The sequence below is a fragment of the Pseudoliparis swirei genome, chromosome 22 (genome assembly GCF_029220125.1).
Source record: "Pseudoliparis swirei isolate HS2019 ecotype Mariana Trench chromosome 22, NWPU_hadal_v1, whole genome shotgun sequence".
NCBI lineage: Eukaryota > Metazoa > Chordata > Actinopteri > Perciformes > Liparidae > Pseudoliparis > Pseudoliparis swirei.
The window spans coordinates 9,820,124-9,845,670 of NC_079409.1; the positions used below are offsets into that span (position 1 = coordinate 9,820,124).

Sequence of the window (25,547 nt, forward strand, 5' to 3'; positions counted from 1 at the left end):
CACAGAGAGCCAGGAACCAGCCAAATCCTGCCTGGGATTACACCCTCCTCTCACTTGTTCCTCCTCTTTCGTTGCGTGCTCTCTCTCTCTCTCTCTCCCACTCTCTCTCTCACGGTCAGTTACTCTTTCCCTGAATCCCTCCATCTCTATCCATCCTCATCACTTCTCTCCTTGTTCCTCCCTCACTTCTATTTTTGACACTGGACTGCTGAGCCCTCTTTTTCTGCTCCCACCACTCCTTTGCTCAGTCCTCCGGGGAGGAGAGGGGAGCAGGGAGAGGGAAACACAGCAAGAAAACAGTGAAAGCATGGCAGTTTATTAAAGTGAAGTGAAGAAAAGTTATTGATTTGAAAACCTCATTGGCAGTGATCAGTGGGGTATGTTTGTTAGGAGGATCACATGAAATGAGGAACATTAATGAAAGGAATATTGACAGTCCAGTACAATCCTGAACTATTAACATTATTACACTTTAAAGCACTTTTTAATTTTATTTTTACATCGTGATGTGATATCAACATCCCACGAGATTTTTATAATGTGCATTATTTTCATCCCCACAATCAGTCCTTCACAATTTCCCTTTTGGGTTCACTTAATACCTGCTATGTCATCGTTGATTATTTTACACACATCATTTGTAAAATGAGAGAAACGGTGATGAGATTAATAATCCCACCATATCCAGTCAAAATCCAATCAGAGATGTACCGGTAATACAATTGGGACACTGAATTAAAAAATAAAAATAAAAATAAGCCTGAGTCATGCTGCCCAAAAGGTAGCATTAGGTAGCTGTTGTTGTTTTTAAATATGTGCAGTATTTCAGTTGCCCCTGGTGCAACAAAACATTTTGAATCAATGAGTCCATTATCCTTGCCAACCTCAGCCTCAGGGTGCAGAGTGTTATTGTGACAGTGTTGAGCTCTCAAGTAAAGCTTCGCTGCTGTTGACCTGTGAGTTTCTGTGGTGGGAATATGACGGTCGTGACAGTAACTGCTAAACATACGAGCCCCTTTACAACTCACTGTACATTGGTGGTCAATGTTTTTACACAACATAGGAATTCAGGGAAATAAAACCTATACCTGCCAGGGGAGTGTGATATGATACTCCTCATGGAGAGAGAGACACTCTTTCAAAAGGTGTACTCTAGCTAGCAAAGAGGGAACTGACTAAGCAAAGAGGTGTGTATTGATTTTTAGAGTGGAGTGTGTTTTGCCCTCGAGGGACAGCTTAATGATTCTACAAGCAGAGTTCCTAAGGAGAAAACCATGAACCAGAGACAAAAAAATGTTTTTGTCTTTTCATAAATGCCATGGGCTGTGGGTGACAGGGATGGACTTCTCCCCTGGTGAGATCTCAATTCTCAGTCACAACCATACCAGTGGGGAGGGGTATTCAGAGATCTGGACCCTTCATTATGTGCACCGAAACATACAGCTAGATATAGCAGCCACTGGGCCAGCAGGAGAGGGGATACACAATGTAATGCCAACAAAAACATGATACAAATGTTTATCCATACAGGTCAGTTAAGGACTGAAACTCACCGATGAATTGATGCAAAAAAGAAACGTACCCAACAATAATCTATCAAGCAAACTCAAGTGATCCAACAAGAGACAACAGTCCTGGTGCAAGCAAATGCTGAACCATTTATGTTAAGTTCCATGACATCAACTTTGTTGATTATAGTGCATCTGAATTAATGGTACTTAGAAATACCAAGCCACTAAGACCAAGCCCCTATTAAATCATCTGATTTGGACATTACAGATAGGTTCCAAGGGTCTGATCATCAGCAGGATCATTATGGAGCATCATCAAACCTCAACTCCTAACCACATGTGGGATGCCAAACGCACCACATTCAGTGGTCTTCAGAGACTAATGGTTAACTTCGAAGATTATAGAGCATTTGGGTTTCCCTATATATTGCAGGGGGAGGTAAATACCAACATTGCTTCGAGGAGGAGGTTTATATGGAGTTGACAGGGCATCGGAGACAAGAGCTCTATTTTTACAAGTTTCTGTATCCCTTCATCTTCTCAACCCCTCCAATCTCCCCTTTCCTCTCTTTGCTACCCCACAATCTGTTAGTAGTGGACACAGGACTCACTATCTAGAGCACCACCAGAGACGTTAACCTCATCAGTCCTGTAGTCATGACAGAGGTCTTCTTTTGGCCCAAACGAGGCCGATTTATTCATATGGCAAGCAACTAGTTCCAGTGCCTTTTACCCCCACTAATTAATTTCAGTCGGTTGTAAGGAGGGCACATTGATGATGTCAGAGGAGGATTGATGGCCCTCCCACAGCGCTCTCCCTGGAGTCATTCCAGCATGGACTCTCTAAGTTAGCGGTTATCCATAACATGTAGTAATTGTATAATATATTTCATACAACGGACCAACAGACAGTAAAGATACCCAAACTACTCACTTTTTAAGCACTTTGTCTCAATTGTTTCTGGATGAGCTATGGTGACCTAAAAAATGGAGGCTCCAACCCCCAATCCATTTGTTCTTCAGTTTATCAGAACGTGGTGACAGGAGAAGACGTACTGCATCCATGCAAGAATCCAATCTGCCCCTTTGAAAAGTTCTGCTCACAGCTCTGAGTTTGAATGCATCGGCTTGCAGCACTCCAGACTCTGGAGGTTATCGCCAGCATTGGGTGGCTGTCATGATTGGACTTGGTTCTTTTATGTTATTCTGTTGTGCCTACACTGCAAATCACTTTTCACAGGAGATATCAGGAGGATATTTCAGCTAAGGAGGACAGAATCTCACCGTTTCTTGTATGTGGGTCTTTTCCATGGAGGACCAGGTAGTGTTGCAAAAAAGTTCATTGAGAACAAAGCTTTCACTTCAAGGCCTTTTCTCACTTGTCAGTTTTCTCTGCTAAGTTAGGACTGTGCAGGTCAACCAGGCATGGAGTACATCAGTGTACTGAACCGTATGGTGAGGAGGGAGCTAACACACAAAGCACAGCAGTGCTACAACCTCCACTAATAGCAACAAGCTCTAAGCGGGAAATGAAAGAATGAGATCATGGATGCAAGAGGCTAAAATAAGTACTTTATTCCACATGGTGAGTGGTTTCTTGAGGCGAAGGAGCTCAACAAACTGTGCGGACCTTCTGTGTTATGCCGCTGCTCTTGGAAACTTAGACAGAAGGTCCCAGCTCACAGCTTGATAGAAATGCTCGAAGGAGACCTCAGGACAGACATGTTTTAGAGATGATACATTCCAGCTGCCATTCTTGCACCCATAAAGAACGCTTTCTACTGTGACCTTAAGCCCACTTAAGGTGTTATAAAACAGTTGTATGAATGGATGGATACACTGCAGGTTATGGATTATATTAGTTGATAAGTATCATTGAAAAACCTATTATTATCCATATAAAATACCATGAAGTATCAATGAAGATGATGACCTTGTGAATCTTTGAGAAAAACAGGCATAGTTGCTTTATTCACTCTTCATAGCAAGGAAACATTTCTCCTTGCATGGGAACCTAGTTGCCATAACCTTATAGACAAAATAAAATTTTCATTTCAAAGCATTAAATGTTAAGTAAAGATAAAAAAAGCCTCCAACTGTAACATCAGATTAGGAATTTCTTACCTCCAGTTATCACAATATTTGCACGTTAGGAATGAATGGGCTATACTCATATTATTGAAACTACAGGGATGGTTAGGTTGGTCATGTATGAATACAATCAGAGTATGAATGCAGACACTGCTGCACACAAACAGAACATATTTGCATTGCTATTCATTTCATGTTAACAGAGTGTCCGAGTAATAGGAGTGCGCCCTCTCACCTCGTACTCCTGTTTAAAGCCGTAGCCCTCGGCAGTCTTCATCTGGTTGATGTGCTGGAGAAGGTCAGCCACTCGAACAGCGGGGTGGAGCTGCCCCGTGTGGTAGGGGGAGCCTTTACGTCCACACTGGTGCCTCGGGGAGCCTCCCAGCAGGCTGCTGGCCTCGTTGACTGAACTACGCGCGTCACCTGAACGGGAAACATTTGCAATTTCAGCACGACTCCGGATAAAATATTCATGTACAAGACGGATTACGATGTAAAACATTATTTTTGTGACGTGTTTGGTTTGGGATGACAGACACTGGTATGGCCCATGACATAACGACGTGCTGCATGCTGACACACACGGAATACTATATGTATCACGTGTGTCACTTTGATGAGGTTTGTGAGGGGAGTGATGTCCTCATAATGGATCTCATGAAGACATGACAGCATCTCTGTCTGCGATGACATGTGCAAAAGATCAATATCTAAACCAACTTTAGAGTGGACACATCTGTCTGTGTCCCTCTCTGTGAAACTGACGAGGAGATCACTGTGTGTTGTCTTACTGCGTGTGCCGCAGGTGTTAGCATCCATGAAGGAAAGGGCCATTCTTTCATCCTCCTGTAGAGTGCTCTGGTCTGTGAAACTGCGCTCCATGGAGCCCATCTGGCTCTTCTCCTGCCGGTAGGTAATGGGTGTCTTATTCATGTTCACTGGTTTCCTATTCATGGATAGAGAAGAAGAGGGAGGGGGCAATGCAATAAAGGAGAGATTGTAATGAAGTGAGAGAAAGTGGAAATGTTGTGTTTATAATGAAATAATATGGAGGTAAAGTTTGTGAGAGAACAAAATAAAAAAGGTGAGAAAGTGAGGAAATAGTGAGAGAAAAAGGACATTTCTTTATCGTTTTTCCCTCTACAGCTTATGATTGACAGCCAGAGCTCAAGGATGTATAGGATGGATCACAACATGATGGGAGAGCAAAGAGGTGGAGTCACTTACGCATAGTAAGAATAGTAGTCCCTTCTGGCAAGAGTGCGGGAGAAGGAGGACAAAAAGGATCAAGAGAAAGAAGAGATGTAAGATGAAAGCTGAGGCCAGAAAGTATTGATTACAGTGAAAATGAGACCCATCCTCTCGTGAGCCAGGCTGTGCGGGCGGCCAGATGACACATGCAAACGAACCAAGCAGGCGCTGACAGACCAAACCACAGAAAGGTAGAGAAATGTCCTCTTCTTCTATCGAATATGTCTCAGTGTTACACTTCAAGGACTAGAATACGTGGCTTCCTGTCACAGCAGATTTAGTAATCAATTCTCTCAGAGCAAACTTCATGGTGGCTTAGCAGAGAACGCGGACTTATGTGGGGAGTAGTGATGACTTTCATAAACAACATTATTCAATATTAGCCTTTACGCTGTGTCAGCCATATAATAATGATTGCTGGAGCCCCGAGTAACTTAGTATTTGGCACGGCAGATTATTAAGAATAACGTGGATATAATTGTATTAAGGTTATTCGAGACTTAAACCCCACTGGCCTACAGCTGCTGTTACATTAAAGCAGAGCCAGAGGTGTAGATGATCCACTGTAGACCTGTGGGATCATTGGCTAATAATCTGTAAAAGCACACCTTTTCCCTCCCAATTACCATCTCATTTAAGGGTCAGGTCTCTGCTGGGTGAGCATAATTAAGTGGCTAATTGAATTGTATCCGGCTTTAATTAGTTGCTTCACACTCAGATAGGCTCTGCCGACGAGAGCTGTTTGGTCCCCCCTGTGCACCGTAAGGAAATGAAAACAATGCTGCTCTGACTGTTGGTCCAGCTCCTTCACTAAACAAACATGACCTTTTTGAAAGTTCAGCAAGTATACCAACTGATTACTGAACTGTTATAAAATTAAACATAAAAGGTAATTAAAAAAAACAATGTCGGGGATGTGGTGTGAGTGTGCCTAAAGAGGCATGTTATGCACTTAACAATTATTGGCAGACGTTTACCCTTTCTTAATGATGATGATCACGGCACCCAGCAGAAGGATAAGGACCACTAGACCTCCAGCGCACACCCCGAGGATGAGACCCATCTCCTCAGAGTGTTGGGTAACCTCCAGAGCCTTGCGGTGATCCTTGCAGGCCGCTAGAAGCAGAAACAGTGATGCACGTTAGAAAAGGCACAATGCAAATACAGAACATGAAGGAATGAGGCTGCAGGTGCTGAAGAAATTATTTACAGGAAGAGTAGGAGGCAAAAGTGTGACAAATGTAAATGCGGAGCCTTGAAGAACTTATTATTCATGAACACAAAACTCAGAAATGGAGACATTTCACACTAAAAACATTCACACTGCTTATCTTGACTATTGTAATGAGACCCGCTGAAATACAATGATCTCTTTAAAACTGGTAAAATAGCTGGTAAAGATGAAAGATACACACAAATAAAGAAGTGATGCCTTCAGCAATGAAGACTATTATCCGTGATTATCCGTGTTGTCCAAGCCAACACACCTGCAATCTTCAGACAAACATAATGGCAATTTATGTTTTGACAAGCAAAATGATTGGCCTGCAGAACAAACGCTCGGTTGTCAGAGAGGTTTTAGGAAACGGAAGAAAGATGGGAAAATAAAGTGATTGCTACAAATTGGTGTCGAGAAATAATCTATTTCCTTCAGAGTTGCAAACAAGTCAGAGTAAGACAGGAAACTAATTTTCCGAGATCCATTAGTCAAGTAAAAAAAAGACTTGCATCCCATTGCTCTGCAACCTTGTGATATTACAATAGTACATTTATGTGCTATGATACATACACTAAACCTCTAAGGTGCATATACAATACTGAAATATACACAATTGTTCCCAGTCAGAAGTCATCCATACAGCCCGACAGTATAATCTCAAGGAGTCCCTGCGTCCGCTGGCTACTGGAAAGGTTGTTATCATAAGAGCGTGTTATTAATTTCTCTGGCATAAAGCTTTGTACTTGCTGAGCAACCAGCCTTTCTTTGTCTTGTTCTTAGGGCCCAGAGATCTAGTTTTTCTTGTGTGTCAGCCTGTCCTCCAGGCTTTGACAGCCCCAGAACGAGTCCTTCTCCGTCTATTGGAAAAGCACAGCCTATCTGGAGAGTGGGAGAAGAAGTCGGAGCAGGCCTGAGGATAGAGCTCTATCTTGCAGCCTGCTGGGGAAGAATCAGATCTAGGGCAGGAGAAATGAAAACAGAGCCATGTTTTAGCCTGACTATCTGCAGCCCCCCGGCTGTTTTCATTTTCACTTTCTGGGGTGCTTTAGAATCCTATACCAAAGATGAAAGTAGGACAATATTTCATTATTTGGCAGGATTTTCTATTCAATGATGAGTGCTTGGCATATCGGAATGGAGATAATGAGTCATTGGCTTGATATGTGAAAGGAACTGTTCTTTCTAAAACTGCTCAGGATGTGGCTTTTTAGATTGCTACCTCTTTGTAACATGTTGTTCCCAAAATGTGACATTTCTCTTTGTGCTGTTTAGTGTACAGACATCACATCTGACAGGCATATTTTAGACAGTTTAGCCAGACTAAATCAAAGATTACTTTTTCTGCGTTTTTCTATTCTCACACGGGCCATGCTATCGTCCAAAGATGCCTTCATGTCTGCGAGCTCCTGTGACTGAAGATAACATAGATGTCAGCCCCCCCTCAAGGTGCTCCCTTCAAAAAGCAGCGGCAAACTCAGCACTTGCTGTTTATTTTATGCTGTGACTTCATTTCAAATTACATGTACAAGTGAAATACACGGGTGCATTAAATTGGCTACAAGTGTAGATGAGGAGGTGAAATCAATTCAGTTTTCTGACATTTTGGACGGATAAGGCGGTTTTGCCACATTTAGCCTCAACATTTCTATTAAGCCAAACATGAGCATGAAATGGAATTCCACATGAATCCATGCACCTGCCACCTGCCCGTTGGTGGAAATTGGCACTTAGAGGAGAAATGGAAGTCTATTGTTGTGTTGAGTCTGCCAGAAGATCCTTAATTAAACTGTCACCTGGAAGTTGAAATGTAATCTCCAGCTTTGTTATCCAAGCCAGAATCATTTGCCTCCACTTTTCTTGTGATGGGCCGCTTGATAATAACGGCTTAGGACCCGTTGATGCAGAGGCTATGTTAATGGTAGAGGGATCACAGAGATCACAAACAGCAACTACAAAAAACCTCTGACCTGTCGCACCTTGAAATTGGAAAACACCCTGAGAATTATTTCCCTGCCAATTTGTATTTTAGGCTCTATATTTATGGTTACATCATTACGTATGTAGGTGATGTAATGCTGGCAATTAAATTCCTTTCTTTCCATTGCTCAATTTTTTTTCTATTTTTATTTTATTGTTCATCTCTTACCTATTCATTATTTGAACTGTTAGAGCTCCATTGTGCATTTCTTTCTTCCTTCCGTTGCTTAGCGTCAAAGAAAAAAGGCAAGCGCACTGGAGAGCCCATTGGTGTGAGAAAGCATAATTAATCAAAGCCCAACTGGGTGTCTGTGTGGGGCAGATGGAGCGAGACGCTGAGCTGAAATGGCTGGCCTTGCTTTTTGGCTTCATGCTCGAGGAGAGCCTCATCTCTTTCATTTTTTACTCACAAAAAGAGGCCTTCACCAAAAAAAGACACCCCGCCAAGACAATTTACTTGCACGGCTCTGCTTACTGTTGCTTTGCTATGATAACTATAAATACAAGACTTTTATTCACCATGATCTGACAGTGTAATACAACAAGAAGGGCTCTCCTGCCATCAGGACTTAGTCAATTTCTTTGCCCTTTTCATGTCCCCATGAATCCAAAAGCTGAGGTATAGAAGAGTGTGGGATGAGTGGGGGGGGGGGGGGGCTTTTCCATACTGACAATGTAGCTCCATCTGGAAGTTGATCTGGAGGACCCTTCTGGATCGTGTTGATGTCAAAGCCCTCAGATGTAGCCGTGTAGTCGGCTGCTGATGAGAACAAAGACACTGCCTTTGATAGAGTGTGTCCCAGCGTCTGCCCCCAAACAAAAAGGATGAAAGCCTGACCTTAAACCCCTCCCTGCTTGTTGCCCTTTTCTCAGAGACCCACTGCTAAAAAGCCAAGACCAGTCAGAGAAAATGTGTCCAGGTCCACACCTTTGTACTCGAGAGAGAGGCGAGTAAAGATACAGTGTTGACTGAACGAAATAATACCGGTAAAATCAGTCTTCATTTCTGATCGCACAACAATGAGAGAGTGGACGACGTCACAAAGCCCTCAAAAACGATGCAGGACAATTTATTCAAGGTCACGGTGTGTGAGGGAGGAGAAATATTCATGTTAAATTACCTTTGCGAGCTATGCGGATGCAGTTTATTCTGGATTCCTGCAAGAGAAAGAAAGACATCAGAGGGAACAGTGTGACTTTGCAATTTGCATAAAAGAGATGTGATAAAAGAAAAGAGGATGACGGGAAATACTGAGCTGAGACATCGACGTATATATCACATACAAAATATGACCGCAGCAGATAACAACACACATCAAATGAACATTACAGAGTAAACATGTGAGCACCACATCTGGAACCACAGTGTTATCTTTTCTTCTTCTTGCTGTTTTTACCATGACTAAATATAAATATTACTGGTGTGGGTTGCACTATGCTTCTCAAAAAAAAAGACACATAATTTACTTCAAGATAGAGACAAAGATAAACTATACAGGAACATAAACAAAGAGACAAAAATAACAAATCATCTGAGTTATGGGTCCTATTGATGATATGAGATTACAAAGTGTTTTAAATCGAGCCGTGTGTTTGAGAAAGAGATCAGATGTTCTTGCCGAAGGAGAAAATATGAGAGTTGAAAGAAAGAGAGCATAATTAAGATGAGGGATTCAGACCAGTGCACCACTATGAAAAGGAATTAATTTTATTCAAATTTCACTGATGACATCTCAGTATTATGAAAAGGACCTTTGTCAAAAAGTACTAATGAGATCCAAAACTGAAATCCAATTCCATCCTGCCAACACTTGGAGGACATGTATTATCACATTAAGATTTACAGATGCTAATTTATGCATTATAGGGCAATTATGCAAATCTGCACATTCGGAAATGAGCAAAGAGCACTTTCCTCAAACTCCAGTTAAATAGATTTTTTATTTATTTATCCATTTCACATTGACATACACTTAAACAAGTTCTTAACATGATGGTTTGATTTGGAAAATACAGACCAAGGCTGTAGACAAACATGTTATTTGTTAGACAGTGTCATTTCATTTTCACAAACAAACTGCCAGGACTAAAAAAGACAGTGTATTATTTTGTTTCATTATTAAATGGTATTTGTTGTCCACCTTTATATGCCTGTACTGTGAGTTATCAGAAATAAACTCTATATACAGTACAGCATGGCAAAAGCCAATGGAGTAATTATCAGCACATTGCCTTTTAATTTAAAAAACATTCTATTTAGTTGTTTTCTTGTTATCATCAGTGGTGGATCGTAAGAAAGTACAATTACAGTCACACTTTTAATTTAAGACACAGACATGTACAACCTGATGCTAACATGCTATGCAGGTATAAACTACACCAAGCTGACTAATATTTTACCATGCCAACATATCATAATTAGATTAGACATTTGGTCATAAACCAAACTATTGGACAAATACAAGTGTCACAGTTCAGCTCCACACCCCCCTCACTCAAGGTTCAGTCACTCCCACCTCGTCAGTCTCATTCCCTTCACCTGGTCCTCATGCCCGTCTCACCTGTAACCCATTCTCTCGTTAGTCCCTCACCCCTTGGGTCCCCTCACTTGCACTTTTCCTCTGTCAGATTGGGTTTTTTTTTGTGACCAAGCCCTCCAGCGGTCCATCCTGTGTTTTCCTAATTCCGCCTGTTCTGTTCCTGATGATCATTATTTGCAGCGCTGTCTCCTGAGTCATGCCTTTGGGTTCATGGTAATCGCCCTGCCACCGAGATTGGCTAAAAACTGAATTCTCAATTAATAATTAATTTCAATTGCACCTGATTACCTTATTGTTTAAATAAAAATAACATGAAACAAATTGATTTATATTGCATTTTTACTGTATGTGACTATGAATGTTTCAGGAGACTGACTCCAAATTATTATCCATTAAAAAAAAGCTGATTCATCTCAACTTGCCTCTCGTACGGAGACGGCATTGGAAACCTTACGTTCAATCTTTTTTTAGCTTAGGCAAATCAAGGCACACACATTTTTACTTCTATTTGCTGGGATAAAAAAAAGAAAAAAGAAAGGCTGTTGTGATGGAGAGACGCACATTTCTGTCACATGAGCATTTGAATTGTGGCGTGCCGGCTCACAGCAGACGAGTTGCGAGGCCGGCAGCAGATTGTGGGACACACATCACACGTCTGGCTGTCCTGTGGCGGTCACGCCAGAGGGGCTGGTGGTTCCTGGCAGCTCTAAATACAAAACTCAAATGCCAACATGCTCTGCGGCGCACACTCAAGGTTTGTACAACGTGTGTGCTCGTGCGTGTGAAGTAAGTGTCGATTTTAGAAATGACGATGCTGTGACCTGCAAAGCTACAGTGTATCCACAGTAGTACAAGCACTTCTTTAGATGAATCCATCAAAGCAATTAGAGAGGCTTGACAGTCACTCTCCAGATAATTAGCATGGGTAAATGCCAAATATTATGGGCCCTATATACTGTTCAAACTTGTCCCACTGCTGTCCCAGTTGTAGTGGATTAGAGGCATTGTTATTTCACACAAATACATTCCAGAAAAAAATACACCTTCAAACAGACCACACAGACTTTGATTTAATGCACTAAATAATTAAATTGTAAGATATATAGGCTGACAATATATATTTTGATATTGTGTTTAGGGTGCAAATACCTTATGGCAAATGTATTACCACATCTAGATGCAGAAACCCTTACCTGCAATTGTTTTATCCAAATAAATGTGTGACATCTTTTAATGCCACCTACCCTTTCAGTTCAAGAGCAGGTAAACGTTCCTTCTTCAACAAAGAGCGGGCATAAGGTAATTAGGTTTCCATCTTCTGAATAAAATCCCAAAACTACTATAAAATACCCCACAGTAAATAAATATGCTAAATGCATTCAGGATCCTGTACAAAATCTCATTTAGAATTTAAAATTATCTTTTTTTGGTCTACATTTTTGTGACAAAATGAGTCTTGAAATGTAAAAGACCTGAAATACATACTTGCGCACAGAGGATAAGACAAAACACAAAGGACGACACAAAATAGCACAAAACACATAAGGAAATGGCAGCATTGCAGTCAATACAGGCTGCACAGGTCAACCCTTAACATCTGCTTTGTGGATTTAATAGACTTTCTCATTAACACTTTTGAATAAATCTGTTATGGAATTAATATAATTAATAGGCAAAAAAGGGCATCAGTTTCATACTGTATAATTGTTTTGGTCTGTTAGTTTATTCAGGTGCGTCGTTAGGCCTATTTTAGGGGGGCTTCAGACATAACTTGGCATGCCGCTCCCCTTGAATCCTACAAAACACCCCTGGTTTAATTGCTGTTATACTTGTTTATGATATCTGGATTTCTGTAATTATCAGTTTTCCATGTGTCACTTCATGTGGTCATAGCAGCGCTGTGACATGTACTAGATGTCTCAGCGGTACTGCTAGCAGTGCTGAACTGATTGAATTTGGCTAAATCCCAAGCTTTGACATTCCAAGTAAATAAAAACAAATACAACGTATTGTGCCTAAAACAGAGCAAACGTCAAATCCACAACAAATACACTGACCCTACAATTAAGCAGCATCTACAATTATGCTTTCCATTGAGTCATTTTGCTTTGACTAAAACATGTTGTGTAGCAATGAAATGGAGTTGCTCCCCTCCCAGCACTGTGGTTGCTGTACTGTAGTACCAACACAACTGATGGCCAGATTTCAACTGTGACTGTTTCTGTATTTTCAGGCGAAGGCAGCAGTGTTTGAAAGAGTGGGGACAGTGTTGGCTGCGTGATTTGGCACTGTATTTCCGCTCATTGTGGGTCATGGATGCTGGCCTCCTGCCAGGCAAAACAAAACCTAATCCCATCCGCTGCTGAAGCCAGGCCTCCCCTATCTAATCCCATGCTTAGTAGCCTAGTTGTGTGAAGTGCTCACACTGCACTACCTCTGTGTATTTCTCTACTGGGTTGGAAAAAGATCCTACTGGTGTCCATGGGACTATAACCACTGACAGGACTCGAAAAGTTGCACAGATCATGACCCAGCTCGCATGTGTTTATTCCCAGATGATGATCACACAAGGCTGTATTACCTATGGCAACAGCCCTCAGATCAGTCCGTGAAGATTAAAGCCACAGCTTTCTACCTCTGATCATCTGCACATGTGCCCAATTATCTTTAAGTAATTGCCTTTACCCAGGTATCAGTTATTCCTGTAATGGAATTTGGAAAGGTAATGTGGCGTCCTCTGGGTACGACTGGAGACGTTGTGTGCACAAGAGTGTTGAATTGGAATGAAACAACAAAACGCTGTAAAATAACACGCTGCTTCTCAACTAATAAGCTCTACCACCAGCATTCACCAAGTTTCTGTTAGTTGGACACAAACCCTAAAAGGTAAAAGCTTGAAGCCAGGTTTACCAATGTCCAAAACTATCAACTGATTTGGTACATGAAGAAAGAGACAAATAGATAAGGGCATTCATGAAAGGGCCATTGAACAAAGGACACGAGGCAACAACAAAAGGACAAAAGAAGAATGGAATAGAAGGAGAAAATAAAAATGAAGTGCGTTGTTGACTGAGTAATTCCAGCTAATCACAGCTTTGCTAACTGTAAATAATTGCAAGTTACAACCGCCAGCTCAATATGTTTTCATCCAACAACCCCATTCATGGCACAAATACTATTTCAAGGTTGTGAGTCCAGACAATGACAATTGCCCTCCAGCCACAACCATAGCATTAGTAAATACAGATACTCATTAACAACACTCATTCATTATTCTGAACACTAGAGTGTACGTGGAGTGCTGCCAGATCGGCGGCACAGCTGGTGGGAGTTAACAGTCACTCACCCCTCGAAAGTTGCTCATAGCCTGGAAGTAGACAAGGTAGCTTTTGCGTGGGTCCAAAGGGCTGTTCCAGTAGCCGTTGTAAGTGTGATTGTCGCCCACAGTGAAGGGACTGGCCTCTGGGAGGCTGCTGGGTGGCAGCTCGGCTGTGTAGTAGTGTGGAGTGCCCCGGGCCTGCGCCTCGCCGTGCGACATGGGCAATGGGAAACACTCCCGAAGCCCCAACTCTCTCTTTACTTTCTTCACAGTCTCCTCTTCAATCACCACCTGGTATGTACTGGACACAGAGTGCGGATGCGCACCTTAAGAAAGCCATGCTTCGCATGAACAAAAATTTAATATGTACATTTGGGATGATTTTCTCACCTGACAGGTGCCCCTCTGCCTTGGGCGGGTCGCAACAGGACAGTAATGGTGGTCTCTGTCTCGCTCAGGGGGGCCGGCATGTCTCCGTAATCAAACGTCGGAGCTGTGGACACAGAAACTCAGCAATTGGCTTCTGCGGTGTTTCGTTTAGTCCACCATCATCCACCTGTGAAGCAGTGGGCTAAAGATGGGTTAAATGCAGAGAAGAATTTCATATATGTATATAAGTATATGTAATATGACGAGAAAAGTCTTTCTTCTTTCTTGGACCTGTGCTTCCTCATAAACATGTTCTGCCCCTCAATATCTTATAAAACTGACAGCCCTCTTCGAGCCATCCCTCTCTCAGTGCTAATATACCCAACACCCATATCCTCATATTGAGTACACTGTCTGAATGTCCCTTAAATATCAGTAGTCAGTTGGTGAGAGAAAGGGGAGCAAACTATTCACAAGGAATCAATGATTATCTCATTTAAAAGCGGTTGACATCCATTAAGGTGAGGTATTAAGGGAAACTCAATCTGCATTTGTTGACATTAAAGGTCGGTTGAGGTTTGTCGAAACTAAAAGAGGGTTGACGCTCGCTGCCAGATAATGTCTGTTTGAAGGATGTTTGTGTTTCAGCCACGGTGGTGCACACGTCTCTAAGTGTTTGGGCGGATGAGGAAATGTGTGTCGTTGGATACTCTGCGGTGGGTACTGCTTGAAGATGCTGACAGTAGTAGTTGTTGAAAGGTGTTCAGTGTTTGCTCGCTGCAGACACTCAGTGTAAGTGAATGTTCTGCACCGTGGGCCAGTGGAGGTGGTTGAGGATAATCTGCAAAGACTTTTGGACTTCATCTGCAGTCTGGCTTTGTGCCGACGTTCTGTCTGACATACAGTAAGCAGTGATTGTGCATTAAATCTATAATTAAGCAAACCGGACCCCTCTGTAAAGGGTCAGGGCAGAAGAAGTGAATATATGTGTGAACCTGAAAGGGTGGGAGTGGGAGTGGCTGTGCTGTGTGTTCCTGAGGGGCGTAAACCCATCCCTTAACAAGCACAAAAGCATCATTAAGAGGAAATAGAAACACAAATGATGGTTTTATATCGCCAGTAATAAGCTCTGAGACTCTCAGAAGTGACAGTCTGGTCCCGGGAATGGAGTGCATCTTTCTTTATACGCAATACACAGCACGCAACAGAGTCCCCTCTGTGGTGTTTCTCGGCTTCCTACGAGTTCATTTATGTCTCGAGGACTATAAGATGACAGTGTGTCAGGAGTTTGGGGAGGCAATGGAAAATAGCTCTGGGAGCAGTAGTTTTGCCTCTGCCAGAGAAAAAAGGTGTGGAGGTCAGAACAGAGAAAACTTGGATCCTAATTATAGGATAAGTCTGTTGTTGCACCTGCTTTGTGCATCTGTGATAGGTGGTGACGCCACACGCGCTATGTGGAGAGGCTGCCGGTTTCCATTTCTTTTTTACAATCCCAAAGCAGCATTCACACCCCCCCCGCAAGCACACATGCTCAGTCAGTGAGTGGTGCTCCTACCTGAGATGTTCGTGGTGATTTCAGTCAGGGCGGTCTGCCCAAAGCCCTTGACGGTGCGGGCTCGGACTGAGATGAGGTAAGTTGTTCCTGGGTGGAGGTTGGAGAACATGTGGTAGGTCTCATTCTTCAACTTGGACACTGTCCTTCTTGGCCCTGGGACGTTGATGCCTGGATCAGATGACTCAATGCTCTGATAGCTTATCTGTTGAAAACAAGATGGTCTCAGGGTTACGTCATGAAAGCCAGAGACACCTTCGCACTGGTTTTAAGCCTCATTTTTGTCGCTGCCAACACATTTCAAGTGATAGATTCATACTGATCTGCAGAGGTCATTAACTCAAACAGCTCTGTCATGAAAAGTCATTTGACTGACAGATTGATATGATCCACTTCACTCAGAAATTAATTTGTTCTCTAAATCAAGGTGCGAACTGCTTGCGTACCTTTTTTAGTTTTAGAGGAATACTGTAGGGCTTGATTGGCATTAGCACTGTGAAGTCAAAGTCAAACAAGCAACCTGGATTTTTTCTAAAGTATTGTGAGTGCTAAATGATTGTCTGACTAAGTATTATAAAGGCCATGGACCAAGGACGCCACGCAGTAAAAAGTGTTTAAATAAAAAACGCTACGTGTTTGCGAGTTTAATTAACTCTTTAATTAAAATTCAAGAATTGCTGCTCATGAGTGTCCTTTAAAAGCGAAATATTCTCTGAAGTTTTTCCTTAAGAGGTGATTTGCCTTGCCTCCACAGTACTCTCATGAGGATTTCCACTTATACTCTGTGAAATAGTGGAGAGCTAAATGAGACAACCTTACTGCAATCAGACAAGGGTGAACATATTAGGATATACAGTACATTAGGGCTGGGATGGATCCACTTCATTCAAGGAATCACACAGTCACTGCTCATATGCCTGTTGTACACACACATACACACACTGAAGATGCCACTCAAGCCAAACCAAAGGCTTTGCTGATTACCATAGAAAAGCATAATGCCTGCTCATGCCTCCTTGGTGTGGAGATAGCATTAGGAGCCATCCAGTGACTAAACACAGACAGACCTATGTGCTTCCTCTACAAAGGCAGACATGAAAGACATCTGACAGTGCGAGGAGCAGTGAGCAGGGCTTGCAGAACAGCATGGCGGCTGATGGGCTCAGACAGAGTGGACAATGGTTTAATCTGAGTGAAATGAAGAAGTTCTTTTACAACCCTGTATAAAGCATTCTACATTCGCTCAGAAAGTTGAACACACTCACAGATCCTGTGCATTTGCCATTTCATAGGTCAAACCACAGATCCTATTTAATATTATCCTTGAGGCAGCGTTGCAATTGAAGCCAAGGAGAAAAAGCTTGAGGACAGGCAGACAGGCCCACTTATGGCTCACCGCAGACACAATCCAAAATCATTATCTGACTAAGCATAAGGCCTGACACAGGGCTCTATTTTAATGGCACAAAACAAGTGTTAAGTGACGGGGCTTGGCCATGTGCACGAGATCAATCGGAGCGAATCTGAGTATTGCTGCTTTTTTTCATACATATGGGAAACGCGCAGAATGCCCTAAATGGTTGGTTGAGCAAGAATTCAAAGGGGACCAGAGAGCTTTGCTGATGAAGCACATATCTGTACTGTGCTGATTGCAGTGGCAGTTGGAGAAAATGGCTCACCAAAAGTACTTTTGCACTGGGCACACAAATATCAAAAGGAAAAGGCACAAAAACCCAAGAGCAAAAGTTAAAGAAATGGATTAAAACGTGTGTAAGTGTGTTATTGCTTGAACAGAAGGTGCAAAGTCAGAGCTAATGCATAACTTACCTACAGATCAAGGGAGATGGTTGGCATAAACTGACTACATTGTGTGAGGTTACAGGTTACATCAAGAAAGAAAAAAGGTCATTACAGGATTGTGAAATGTTTCCCAACTGTTAAGGACACGGTACTGGATGCTAACACTACCGTGTATATATATATATATATATATGAGAGTACATTACTCTGAACTGCATGTCATTGGATTAGAGGAATCCTAACACTCAAGTAATGCTAGCCAGAGACAAACTCCTAAGATAGCATTAGTGGTTCGTCCTCATCCTTAAGGCCTTTCCTTTAGTAACGTTGAAAGTCAAAAATAGTGCTTCAATAAACAGTGAAGCATGAATCTAAACCTTGTAAGTCAACTAAACTAACAAGTATAATAATGTTGAAAAAAATAGTGCAAGACAAAAACCTTCCACAGTGTCTCTCTGAGCTCACCTCATATTGGTTAATAAGGCCATTGGGCTCAACGGGCTCCTCCCACTTCAGGAAGATCATGTCATCCAGCGGGGTAAAGGTGAGCGACTCCGGCGCTATGCCTCCGGGAACTATAAGAAATTGACAGAACAAACATTTGTCGGGGAAATTGAAGTGCTAATCCCACGGTGAGCTTTTGCTGTCAATACCGCAGGAGTGAGTGTCACAGTGCGCCACATGAGACACGAGAGAGCGGCGGGCACAGAACATCAGATAAGGACACAGTTAATTTATGAACTGCATCAGTTATGCAACTCTAAAACAGACAAGAGAAATAAACTCTAAGAAGGATACGATCATTTTATATCAGTCTTCAGTTGAAATATATTGGGCCATTTGGTTGCAGCCCCAGTCCCCATGTGTGAGCGCTGCACAGAGAAAGACTGTTATGTGAGATTCAGGCCTGAGGCTAAAGCAAGAGCCAAACAGCTGAGTCAACTGTTATTCTTTCAATTGATTCTGTCTGGAGGAGAGAGTTTCTTATTCAGGCTTTTGGAAGAAGCGTTCATTATTGACATGTTCTGTATGTGTGTAGGTTTAGATATACAGGACTGTCTCAGAAAATTAGAATATTGTGATGAAGTTCTTTATTTTCTGTAATGCAATTAAAAAAACAAAAATGTCATGCATTCTGGATTCATTACAAATCAACTGAAATATTGCAAGCCTTTTATTCTTTTAATATTGCTGATTATGGCTTACAGCTTAAGAAAACTCTAAAATCCTATCTCATAAAATTTTAATATTTCCTCAGACCAAGTAAAAAAAAGATTTATAACAGCTGAGTGTTTGTCAAGGCTCAGGAAACCCTTGCAGGTGTTTCGAGTTAATTAGACAATTCAAGTGATTTGTTTAATACCCTACTAGTATACTTTTTCATGATATTCTAATATTTAGAGATAGGATATTTGAGTTTTCTTAAGCTGTAAGCCATAATCAGCAATATTAAAAGAATAAAAGGCTTGCAATATTTCAGTTGATTTGTAATGAATCCAGAATGCATGACATTTTTGTTTTTTTAATTGCATTGCAGAAAATAAAGAACTTCATCACAATATTCTAATTTTCTGAGACAGTCCTGTATATTCAATCAACTCTCTGACAAAAATATTGCAATCGCATTTTAATCTTCTCTTCATCATTTCTTATATCCTTCCCTGTACTGAATAGATGTTTTTATGAAAATCTTGTTTCTTTCGATTATTTTTCACGGCAGAATTGATTTCTCCCTCAACTGCCATGCAGACGATGTGCTGCGGCACAAAAGAATAATAAGAGATAAGAAATAAGCACAGCATCCTATCTCAGGGTTGCCACAGACTCAGATATAATGTTTTCTTTGTTACATTATTTTCGTATAAAATAGAAATTAATCTTTTGTAATGCTGATTCCGCCTCACTCAGATGGTCACCCTCTCTGTTTTGTGTTTAAGGAGATGCATAGGAGCTGGTGTTAATGTCATTAATCTCATAGCAGGATACAGATTGTGGCGCTGTTGAACTGTATTGCATTCTAATGACTGATTTGTTTCCATTATTTTGTCAACCCCAATAATATCAATGAACTAAATTACAGAGAAGACATCTTTTTATTTTATATCCTCTGATGAAAGTAGGATTGATTGCAATACATTGTCAGACTGCATTTAGCTTGGTGCACCTAACACACTGAAAACTAAATGCATATTAATGTTAAAACATATGTCAAAAGACATGTGCAGTTTAAAATGTTCCTTTCTGCTTCCATACTATATTTTCTGTAAGCTCCACAAGAGACTTACTGTCTTCCTCAGTCTGGAAGGTGACCTCTCTGCCCTCTTTCTTTCCCTCAGGGTTTGCCAGTGACAGACGGACATGGAGGCCGTGGTAGGGTGGCAGATCGCGCAGTGTGAAGCGTGAAGCGTTGTGTTCCACTGCCAGGCACTCGCGCACAGTGGTGTTGTGGCCTCCGCCGCCTCCCGCCGTGGTGTAGCGGTAGCACAGGGACACTGAGTAGGTGTGGCAGCGTGTCAGGTTGAACGCCAGATTCTCCCACTGCAGGGACAACTGCCTGGACTGGATATCTGTGGCTGCGAGGCCCCGCAATGCACGCATGGGCTCTGGGAGGGAGGACGATTGAAGAAGGGGGGAAAAAAGAACAAAGTAATAAAGAAATGAGAGACAAAAACAAATAAAGCCATTAGGGAAGATCTGAAAGCATAATAGTGAATTCTATCAAATGAAACCACAGGTGACTTCATTTTATTGTGGCATACCCAGCATATAACACTGACACTGATCGCAGAACTTCCCTCGCAGTTTTCCGCTTGTTTCCCTCCTAGACGCCGCGATATTGCCCTGCCACAATATGGAGGTTGACAGTCTGCTGCCAGCACAACACACCCACATCCCTCTTGGCAGAGCAAGAACTTGTGCCAATTGTGCTAATTAATTGGACAGGCTGTGTGTTGCCGTCACACTCCCACCAGTCCCCGCCTCTGTGTCGCTGAGCAAATTGACTATCCAGTGGTTATGTCTTTGCCCGGTTTAATCCACACACAGAAAATGCCAGTGGACACTCGACAAGGACGCTCACTTCCGCCGGTCACTTTTACTTCTGGGTCATTGCGATAGTCATTTGTATTTTTAGAAGGCACCAAGTTAATTCTGGTCACTGCCGGGTTAACCCCGACTTTCTCTGCCGCAAAAGAACAACAGCTCTGTCTTTGATATCTCCCTCAAATGAAATGGCTCGCTGAAAGATGAAGAGAGTCTCTATCCACGGGAGCACAGACCAGCCAGTGTTCAGGAGGATGTCTGAAAACTGAAGAGAGGCTGAGTGAAGCCAAGGACATCCTCAGTATCAATGGAGGCATTTATCAGTGGCCATTATTAACACAGTCAACTCCTTTTTGTCAAGCAATATGCTTCATAATGTATTGTATTGCTTTATTCATTTAATAGGGTGTGTTGAGTAATGGGCCCGGGAGGCAGGTAATGACAGCAGAGATATGGCGTACAGGGGGAGATCATTGGAGTTTGAGGTTACTGGCCAAGGTCTTCATTCCTGTACTGACTGAGTGGGATTCTCACTGCAGCACCGATTAGTGCAAGGAACTTAAATAAGGCAGCCAATGCATCACTTAGCGGGGGCTAATGCACTAAAACAAGAACTTGCAAGGACACATGGATACGCACGCTTTTGCTGTGTAAAATAATGATTACCGGTACTCCCCCTCTTTATCTTTTTTCATAGCCCTTTTTAACTTTCTATCTATTTTTACACGTGGACATGGTCAAGCGCACAACCATTTGTATACTGTAATAAAAAATATATCAGCCCTATACCCATATTACTACTAACTTATTACTGCTTATGGTAGAGAGAAATATTTTTAAGTGAAATTGTATGATACATCCAATCTATACTGACGGTTTCTAAAGTCACCAACTTTCTCTTTTAATTTGCTGTCTGGCATCTCATACTCGACGGACATAGAGCATTGATCAGAACCTTATCCAGAGTAATGGCACGGCTGTACCCTGCAGCCAGCAAGAACTGTTAATGTTCCACTGTTCAGTGTGATTGAGGATTGTCTTAATGGTGCAATTGATAGTCTGCACAGTGTGAGCGCTAAATACAGAGAGGCATTTAACTGCTGAGTTGATGAAAGCGCCGCCTTAGAAGCCACAGTGTTCTCATTGTGGCTTTTTCTCAAAGTGGACATTTGTGCCAGCCCCTTCCCTTTGCCTCGTCCTATTAGTGTGGATGCCACGGGCAGCCGTTCTCTGGCACCCTGTGGCGCGAACACTGCAGCCACCCCAACATGGCCGAAAGCCCAGAGCACCGTGTTGATCCTTGGAGATCGAAAGTTAGAGTCGATGTGACAGGTTCTGGTTTATTATCTATCCTAAAACTGTGAAATGGGTCTGCAGCGGGACGGAGCAGAGTTGCCGTAGACCGCACGCGTCGCTGGACGGCATCTGCACCCACTGTGTCAGACGGGAAAAACAAATTAATACCGACATGCACGCCTTTGTGCGAGCAAAAACACAAGCACACATAAATCCAAGCAACCCAGATGTAAACATACAGGGAGTTGTGGCTCAGAATGGAAGACATGATGGATGACATGCCAAGAAAGGCAAAGCACTTGTGTTCCTAATGTGTCTAATTTGAGTCCGGCACCAGTGTCGGGCTCCCTCTAACAGACCAAGAGCATCATGGGCGAAGGCTTTCCAGAAGGTTCAGTGACCCGGCAGCAGGTGGAAGCCCATTCACGTTGTTCGGGGACCACCTGCACTACAAATGGCCGCCTCTCCTCTGTGATTTACTTGAGGGGCTTCAAGCTGTGCTAATGCACCGTGCTGATAATCACAGCAATGGCTCATCAAGCACACCTGGACGGCCACCAGAGCCAGGCAGAGACCATGTTCACATTCACGGTCATTAGTTTTACAGCAGCCATACGAGGACAGCTCGACTCCGCGAGGATGTGTATGTGTACGCCGGCCCGCCAACATGTTTGGGAAGGGGAGAAATGTTCAGCATGACCACGGAAGAGTGAGATTAGTCACAGTGGCGAGACACAGCTCCTGGAGAGGAAATTCACTTTCCTCCTAAATTCAGCGACGGTTCCAAATTTCCCTTCTGTTCGCTGGATAATTGCCGCCTCCCTGAAATCACCGCAGCACCCCCACTATCTATTTCCTCCTCCTTAAACCTAATCAGGCCAACAGCGAGGTTGGACAATTAGGATTCCGCAGTGGAATAAGGGGCCAGCAGGGTTAGCGGAGACCAGATGGTTTGGAGGCTGACCAAGGGGAGCTCTGTTGTCTCCTGCAGAGTCAAGCAGGTGAGATACACCACACTCTAAAAAGCCCAACTTCAAATTTGTTGTCCTAACACATTTTTTTAAGTTGAGTCAACAAATGCCTTTGAAAAAAGTTGAACTAACTCAAAATGTCAATTTCATTAATAAAGAGTGGAATCCACTTAAAATGTTAAGTTGAGAAAACTTAATAAAGTGGTTTGGGCATCTGCTGAGGTAACTAAGGCCACTGCGCATGTATGTTAGTAAACACACACACATATATATATATATATATATATATATATACAAATACATATATAAATACATATATATGTAAATACATATATATACTACTTTAATCTTATATATTAAATAATAAAATAATATAAAAATATTTTCTTTAGCCCCTGTTTAAAATACATTGGTTTTTGATACCATTGTTTGTTTATTATATTTAGATATGGATTAGATGAAGGATATTGTCCATTGTTTAATGGCAGATTTGCTCCAGTTCAGGTTTTTGTCACTTATTGAATTAAAGGGAGCCTGTACCGTGAGAGCAAATGTTTCCCTGTATTTTGCTCAATTTATTCATTTAATTTAACAGACTATGAAGATTGAAATACTATAATACTAATGTGTAGGAGGTGACTCTTGTATGAAAGTGTTATATTTTAGTTTTTAAAATCTGCATTAAAATGTCTTTTGATTTTTAAATTGTATTGTTACAGAATGGGAAGAAAAAAAAGGAAAATTTAAAAGAGGCGGTGAATATTTATTATAGTCTCTGTATGCTTGTTTTTGTGTAGAATACAGACCCGGAGGAATCTTACGTGAAAGGAGTTGAACTGGGAATACTGCAGAGTGGGTGGAGCGGGGGTGTGGTTCAGGGAACGGTGTCTGATTGTCATCAGCTGGACTGATTGGTAATCAGATTGGTAATCAGTCCAGCTGATGACGATCTGTGTTGGTTATCTGAGTCTGTCTCCATAAAGGAGCTGGACAGACAGGAGAGGAGCGTGGAGAGCAGAGACACAGTCTGCTGTTGGAATAAACCTTATTACCGAATATCCCTCTGGCTACTTGTTGCTTATTGGTGCTTTAGGGGGGGAACCTACTCGTGACGGCTACACACGTGTCACAACCATGTTCCAAAGCTTGTTTCAAGGCCTTGATTTTGGATTCACAAAACAGAATTTTTTTTTTTTTTCTTTATTCAGCCATTTTGATTTTTAAGGATGTTGACCCTCTGCTGTCTATGTTCAAGTGTTGACACCTGGAATTCATATAGTTATGCAAACAAATGTTTAGTTATTGTTAATAAACATTTTGTGTTTGAAGAAGTTTGTTTTCTTTAACTGTTGACTTTTCCAAAGAAAACGGTGTACATTTTTTATTAATTTAAATGAAGGCAACGTTGCAAAGAATGTTGAGTGTACTCAAATAATGGGCAGTGAAATTTAGGAACAAAACATTTTAAGTTAAAAGTAAATTCTCTCAACAAAACATTTTAAGTTAAAAGTAAGTTCTCTCAACAAAACATTTCTCAACAAAAAATGTTAAGTGCTGCTGATGTATGTTTTTAATCTACAAGAACACACAATTTAAAGTTTCTCCAATTTAATATTTTAAGTGTTCTGAACTTAAGTACATGAGTAGATGTAACTATCAAATGCAATATTTTAAGTAGTGTTAACATACATAAGTACGTCTGAATAGTAATGTTACGTTTGACAAACTTAAGATATCACTTTGAGTGAACTTCTTATCATAAGTTGACACAACACATTAGCCCTTAGTTGAGTGAACTCAAAAAGGCTTTGCAGCTGGTTGCCTCACTTTTTTAAGTTGACTCAACTTTTTTTTTTTTTAGAGTGCAGGTGGAGGAGGTTTACAGTGCTACATCTTACAGTAAAGTGTATAACACGTAATACGCCAGGTTATAGCTGTAAACACTGAAGGAAAACTGCTAAACTAATTTCACCTTTACTTTCTCTGTATGGAACTAGTACTGCATCTAAATGCCCCCATGTAACAGCTCAGCCAACACAACATTGTCACTTACCCCACACATGGTTGTACACGCTAATGGTTAACATGTAAATACATCATTAAAGGCTTAAGCTTAGTGACTTTCACAAACACCGATAGCAGCAACTGGGAAAGCAATTCCGTTATGCCGGGACTTTCCTCTCGCTTAACCTCTCGCACATTCACTATTTCACTCTCTCACTTTGAAAAACTAACTCTCTCCCAAACCGCAGCCCCCCCCCCCCCCCCCCCGTCCACTCTCACTACTCTTGCTATAGAATTCTTCGACTTTTTTTTCATTGTGAATTTTCTGTGTCTCTTGGGTTGGGGCGGGGCCGGCAGCGATTGGGGGGGGAGGGTTGTGAGCTCACTCACGGCGCCCTGATGAATGGGGGGGTGTCTTTGGCTGTTGAGAGAGGAGAGTAGCTTTAATATGTCATTGGAGAGAGGGCCAGAGAGCCCCTACTGAAGCAGTGTAGGGAGATATGTGAGGGATGGTGTGTGGCTGGAAGAGACCGTTGGGCATAGAAAAGAGTGATGACCATGGAAGACTCAAATCCACAGACTGCCTTTGGGTAACAAAAAGCTCT

General features: G+C 42.0%; 1 protein-coding gene across 4 annotated transcripts in view; it reads right to left on the bottom strand.

The window, feature by feature from the left end:
* Window positions 1-25,547, bottom strand: part of ptprub (protein tyrosine phosphatase receptor type Ub) — a 147,381-nt gene that overhangs the window by 23,302 nt on the left and 98,532 nt on the right. For 2 of the 4 annotated variants that reach the window (XM_056444160.1, XM_056444158.1), the window contains exons 8-17: window positions 19,915-20,232; window positions 18,095-18,204; window positions 15,833-16,034; window positions 14,299-14,401; window positions 13,936-14,209; window positions 9,171-9,207; window positions 5,831-5,969; window positions 4,830-4,853; window positions 4,394-4,548; window positions 3,838-4,025 (exon numbers count right to left, since the gene is read on the bottom strand). In XM_056444160.1, coding sequence (XP_056300135.1) covers window positions 3,838-4,025; window positions 4,394-4,548; window positions 4,830-4,853; window positions 5,831-5,969; window positions 9,171-9,207; window positions 13,936-14,209; window positions 14,299-14,401; window positions 15,833-16,034; window positions 18,095-18,204; window positions 19,915-20,232 — 1,550 coding nt within the window. The remainder of the gene's footprint in view (window positions 1-3,837; window positions 4,026-4,393; window positions 4,549-4,829; window positions 4,854-5,830; window positions 5,970-9,170; window positions 9,208-13,935; window positions 14,210-14,298; window positions 14,402-15,832; window positions 16,035-18,094; window positions 18,205-19,914; window positions 20,233-25,547) is intronic. The other 2 variants (XM_056444162.1, XM_056444161.1) reach the window with 1 other exon arrangement.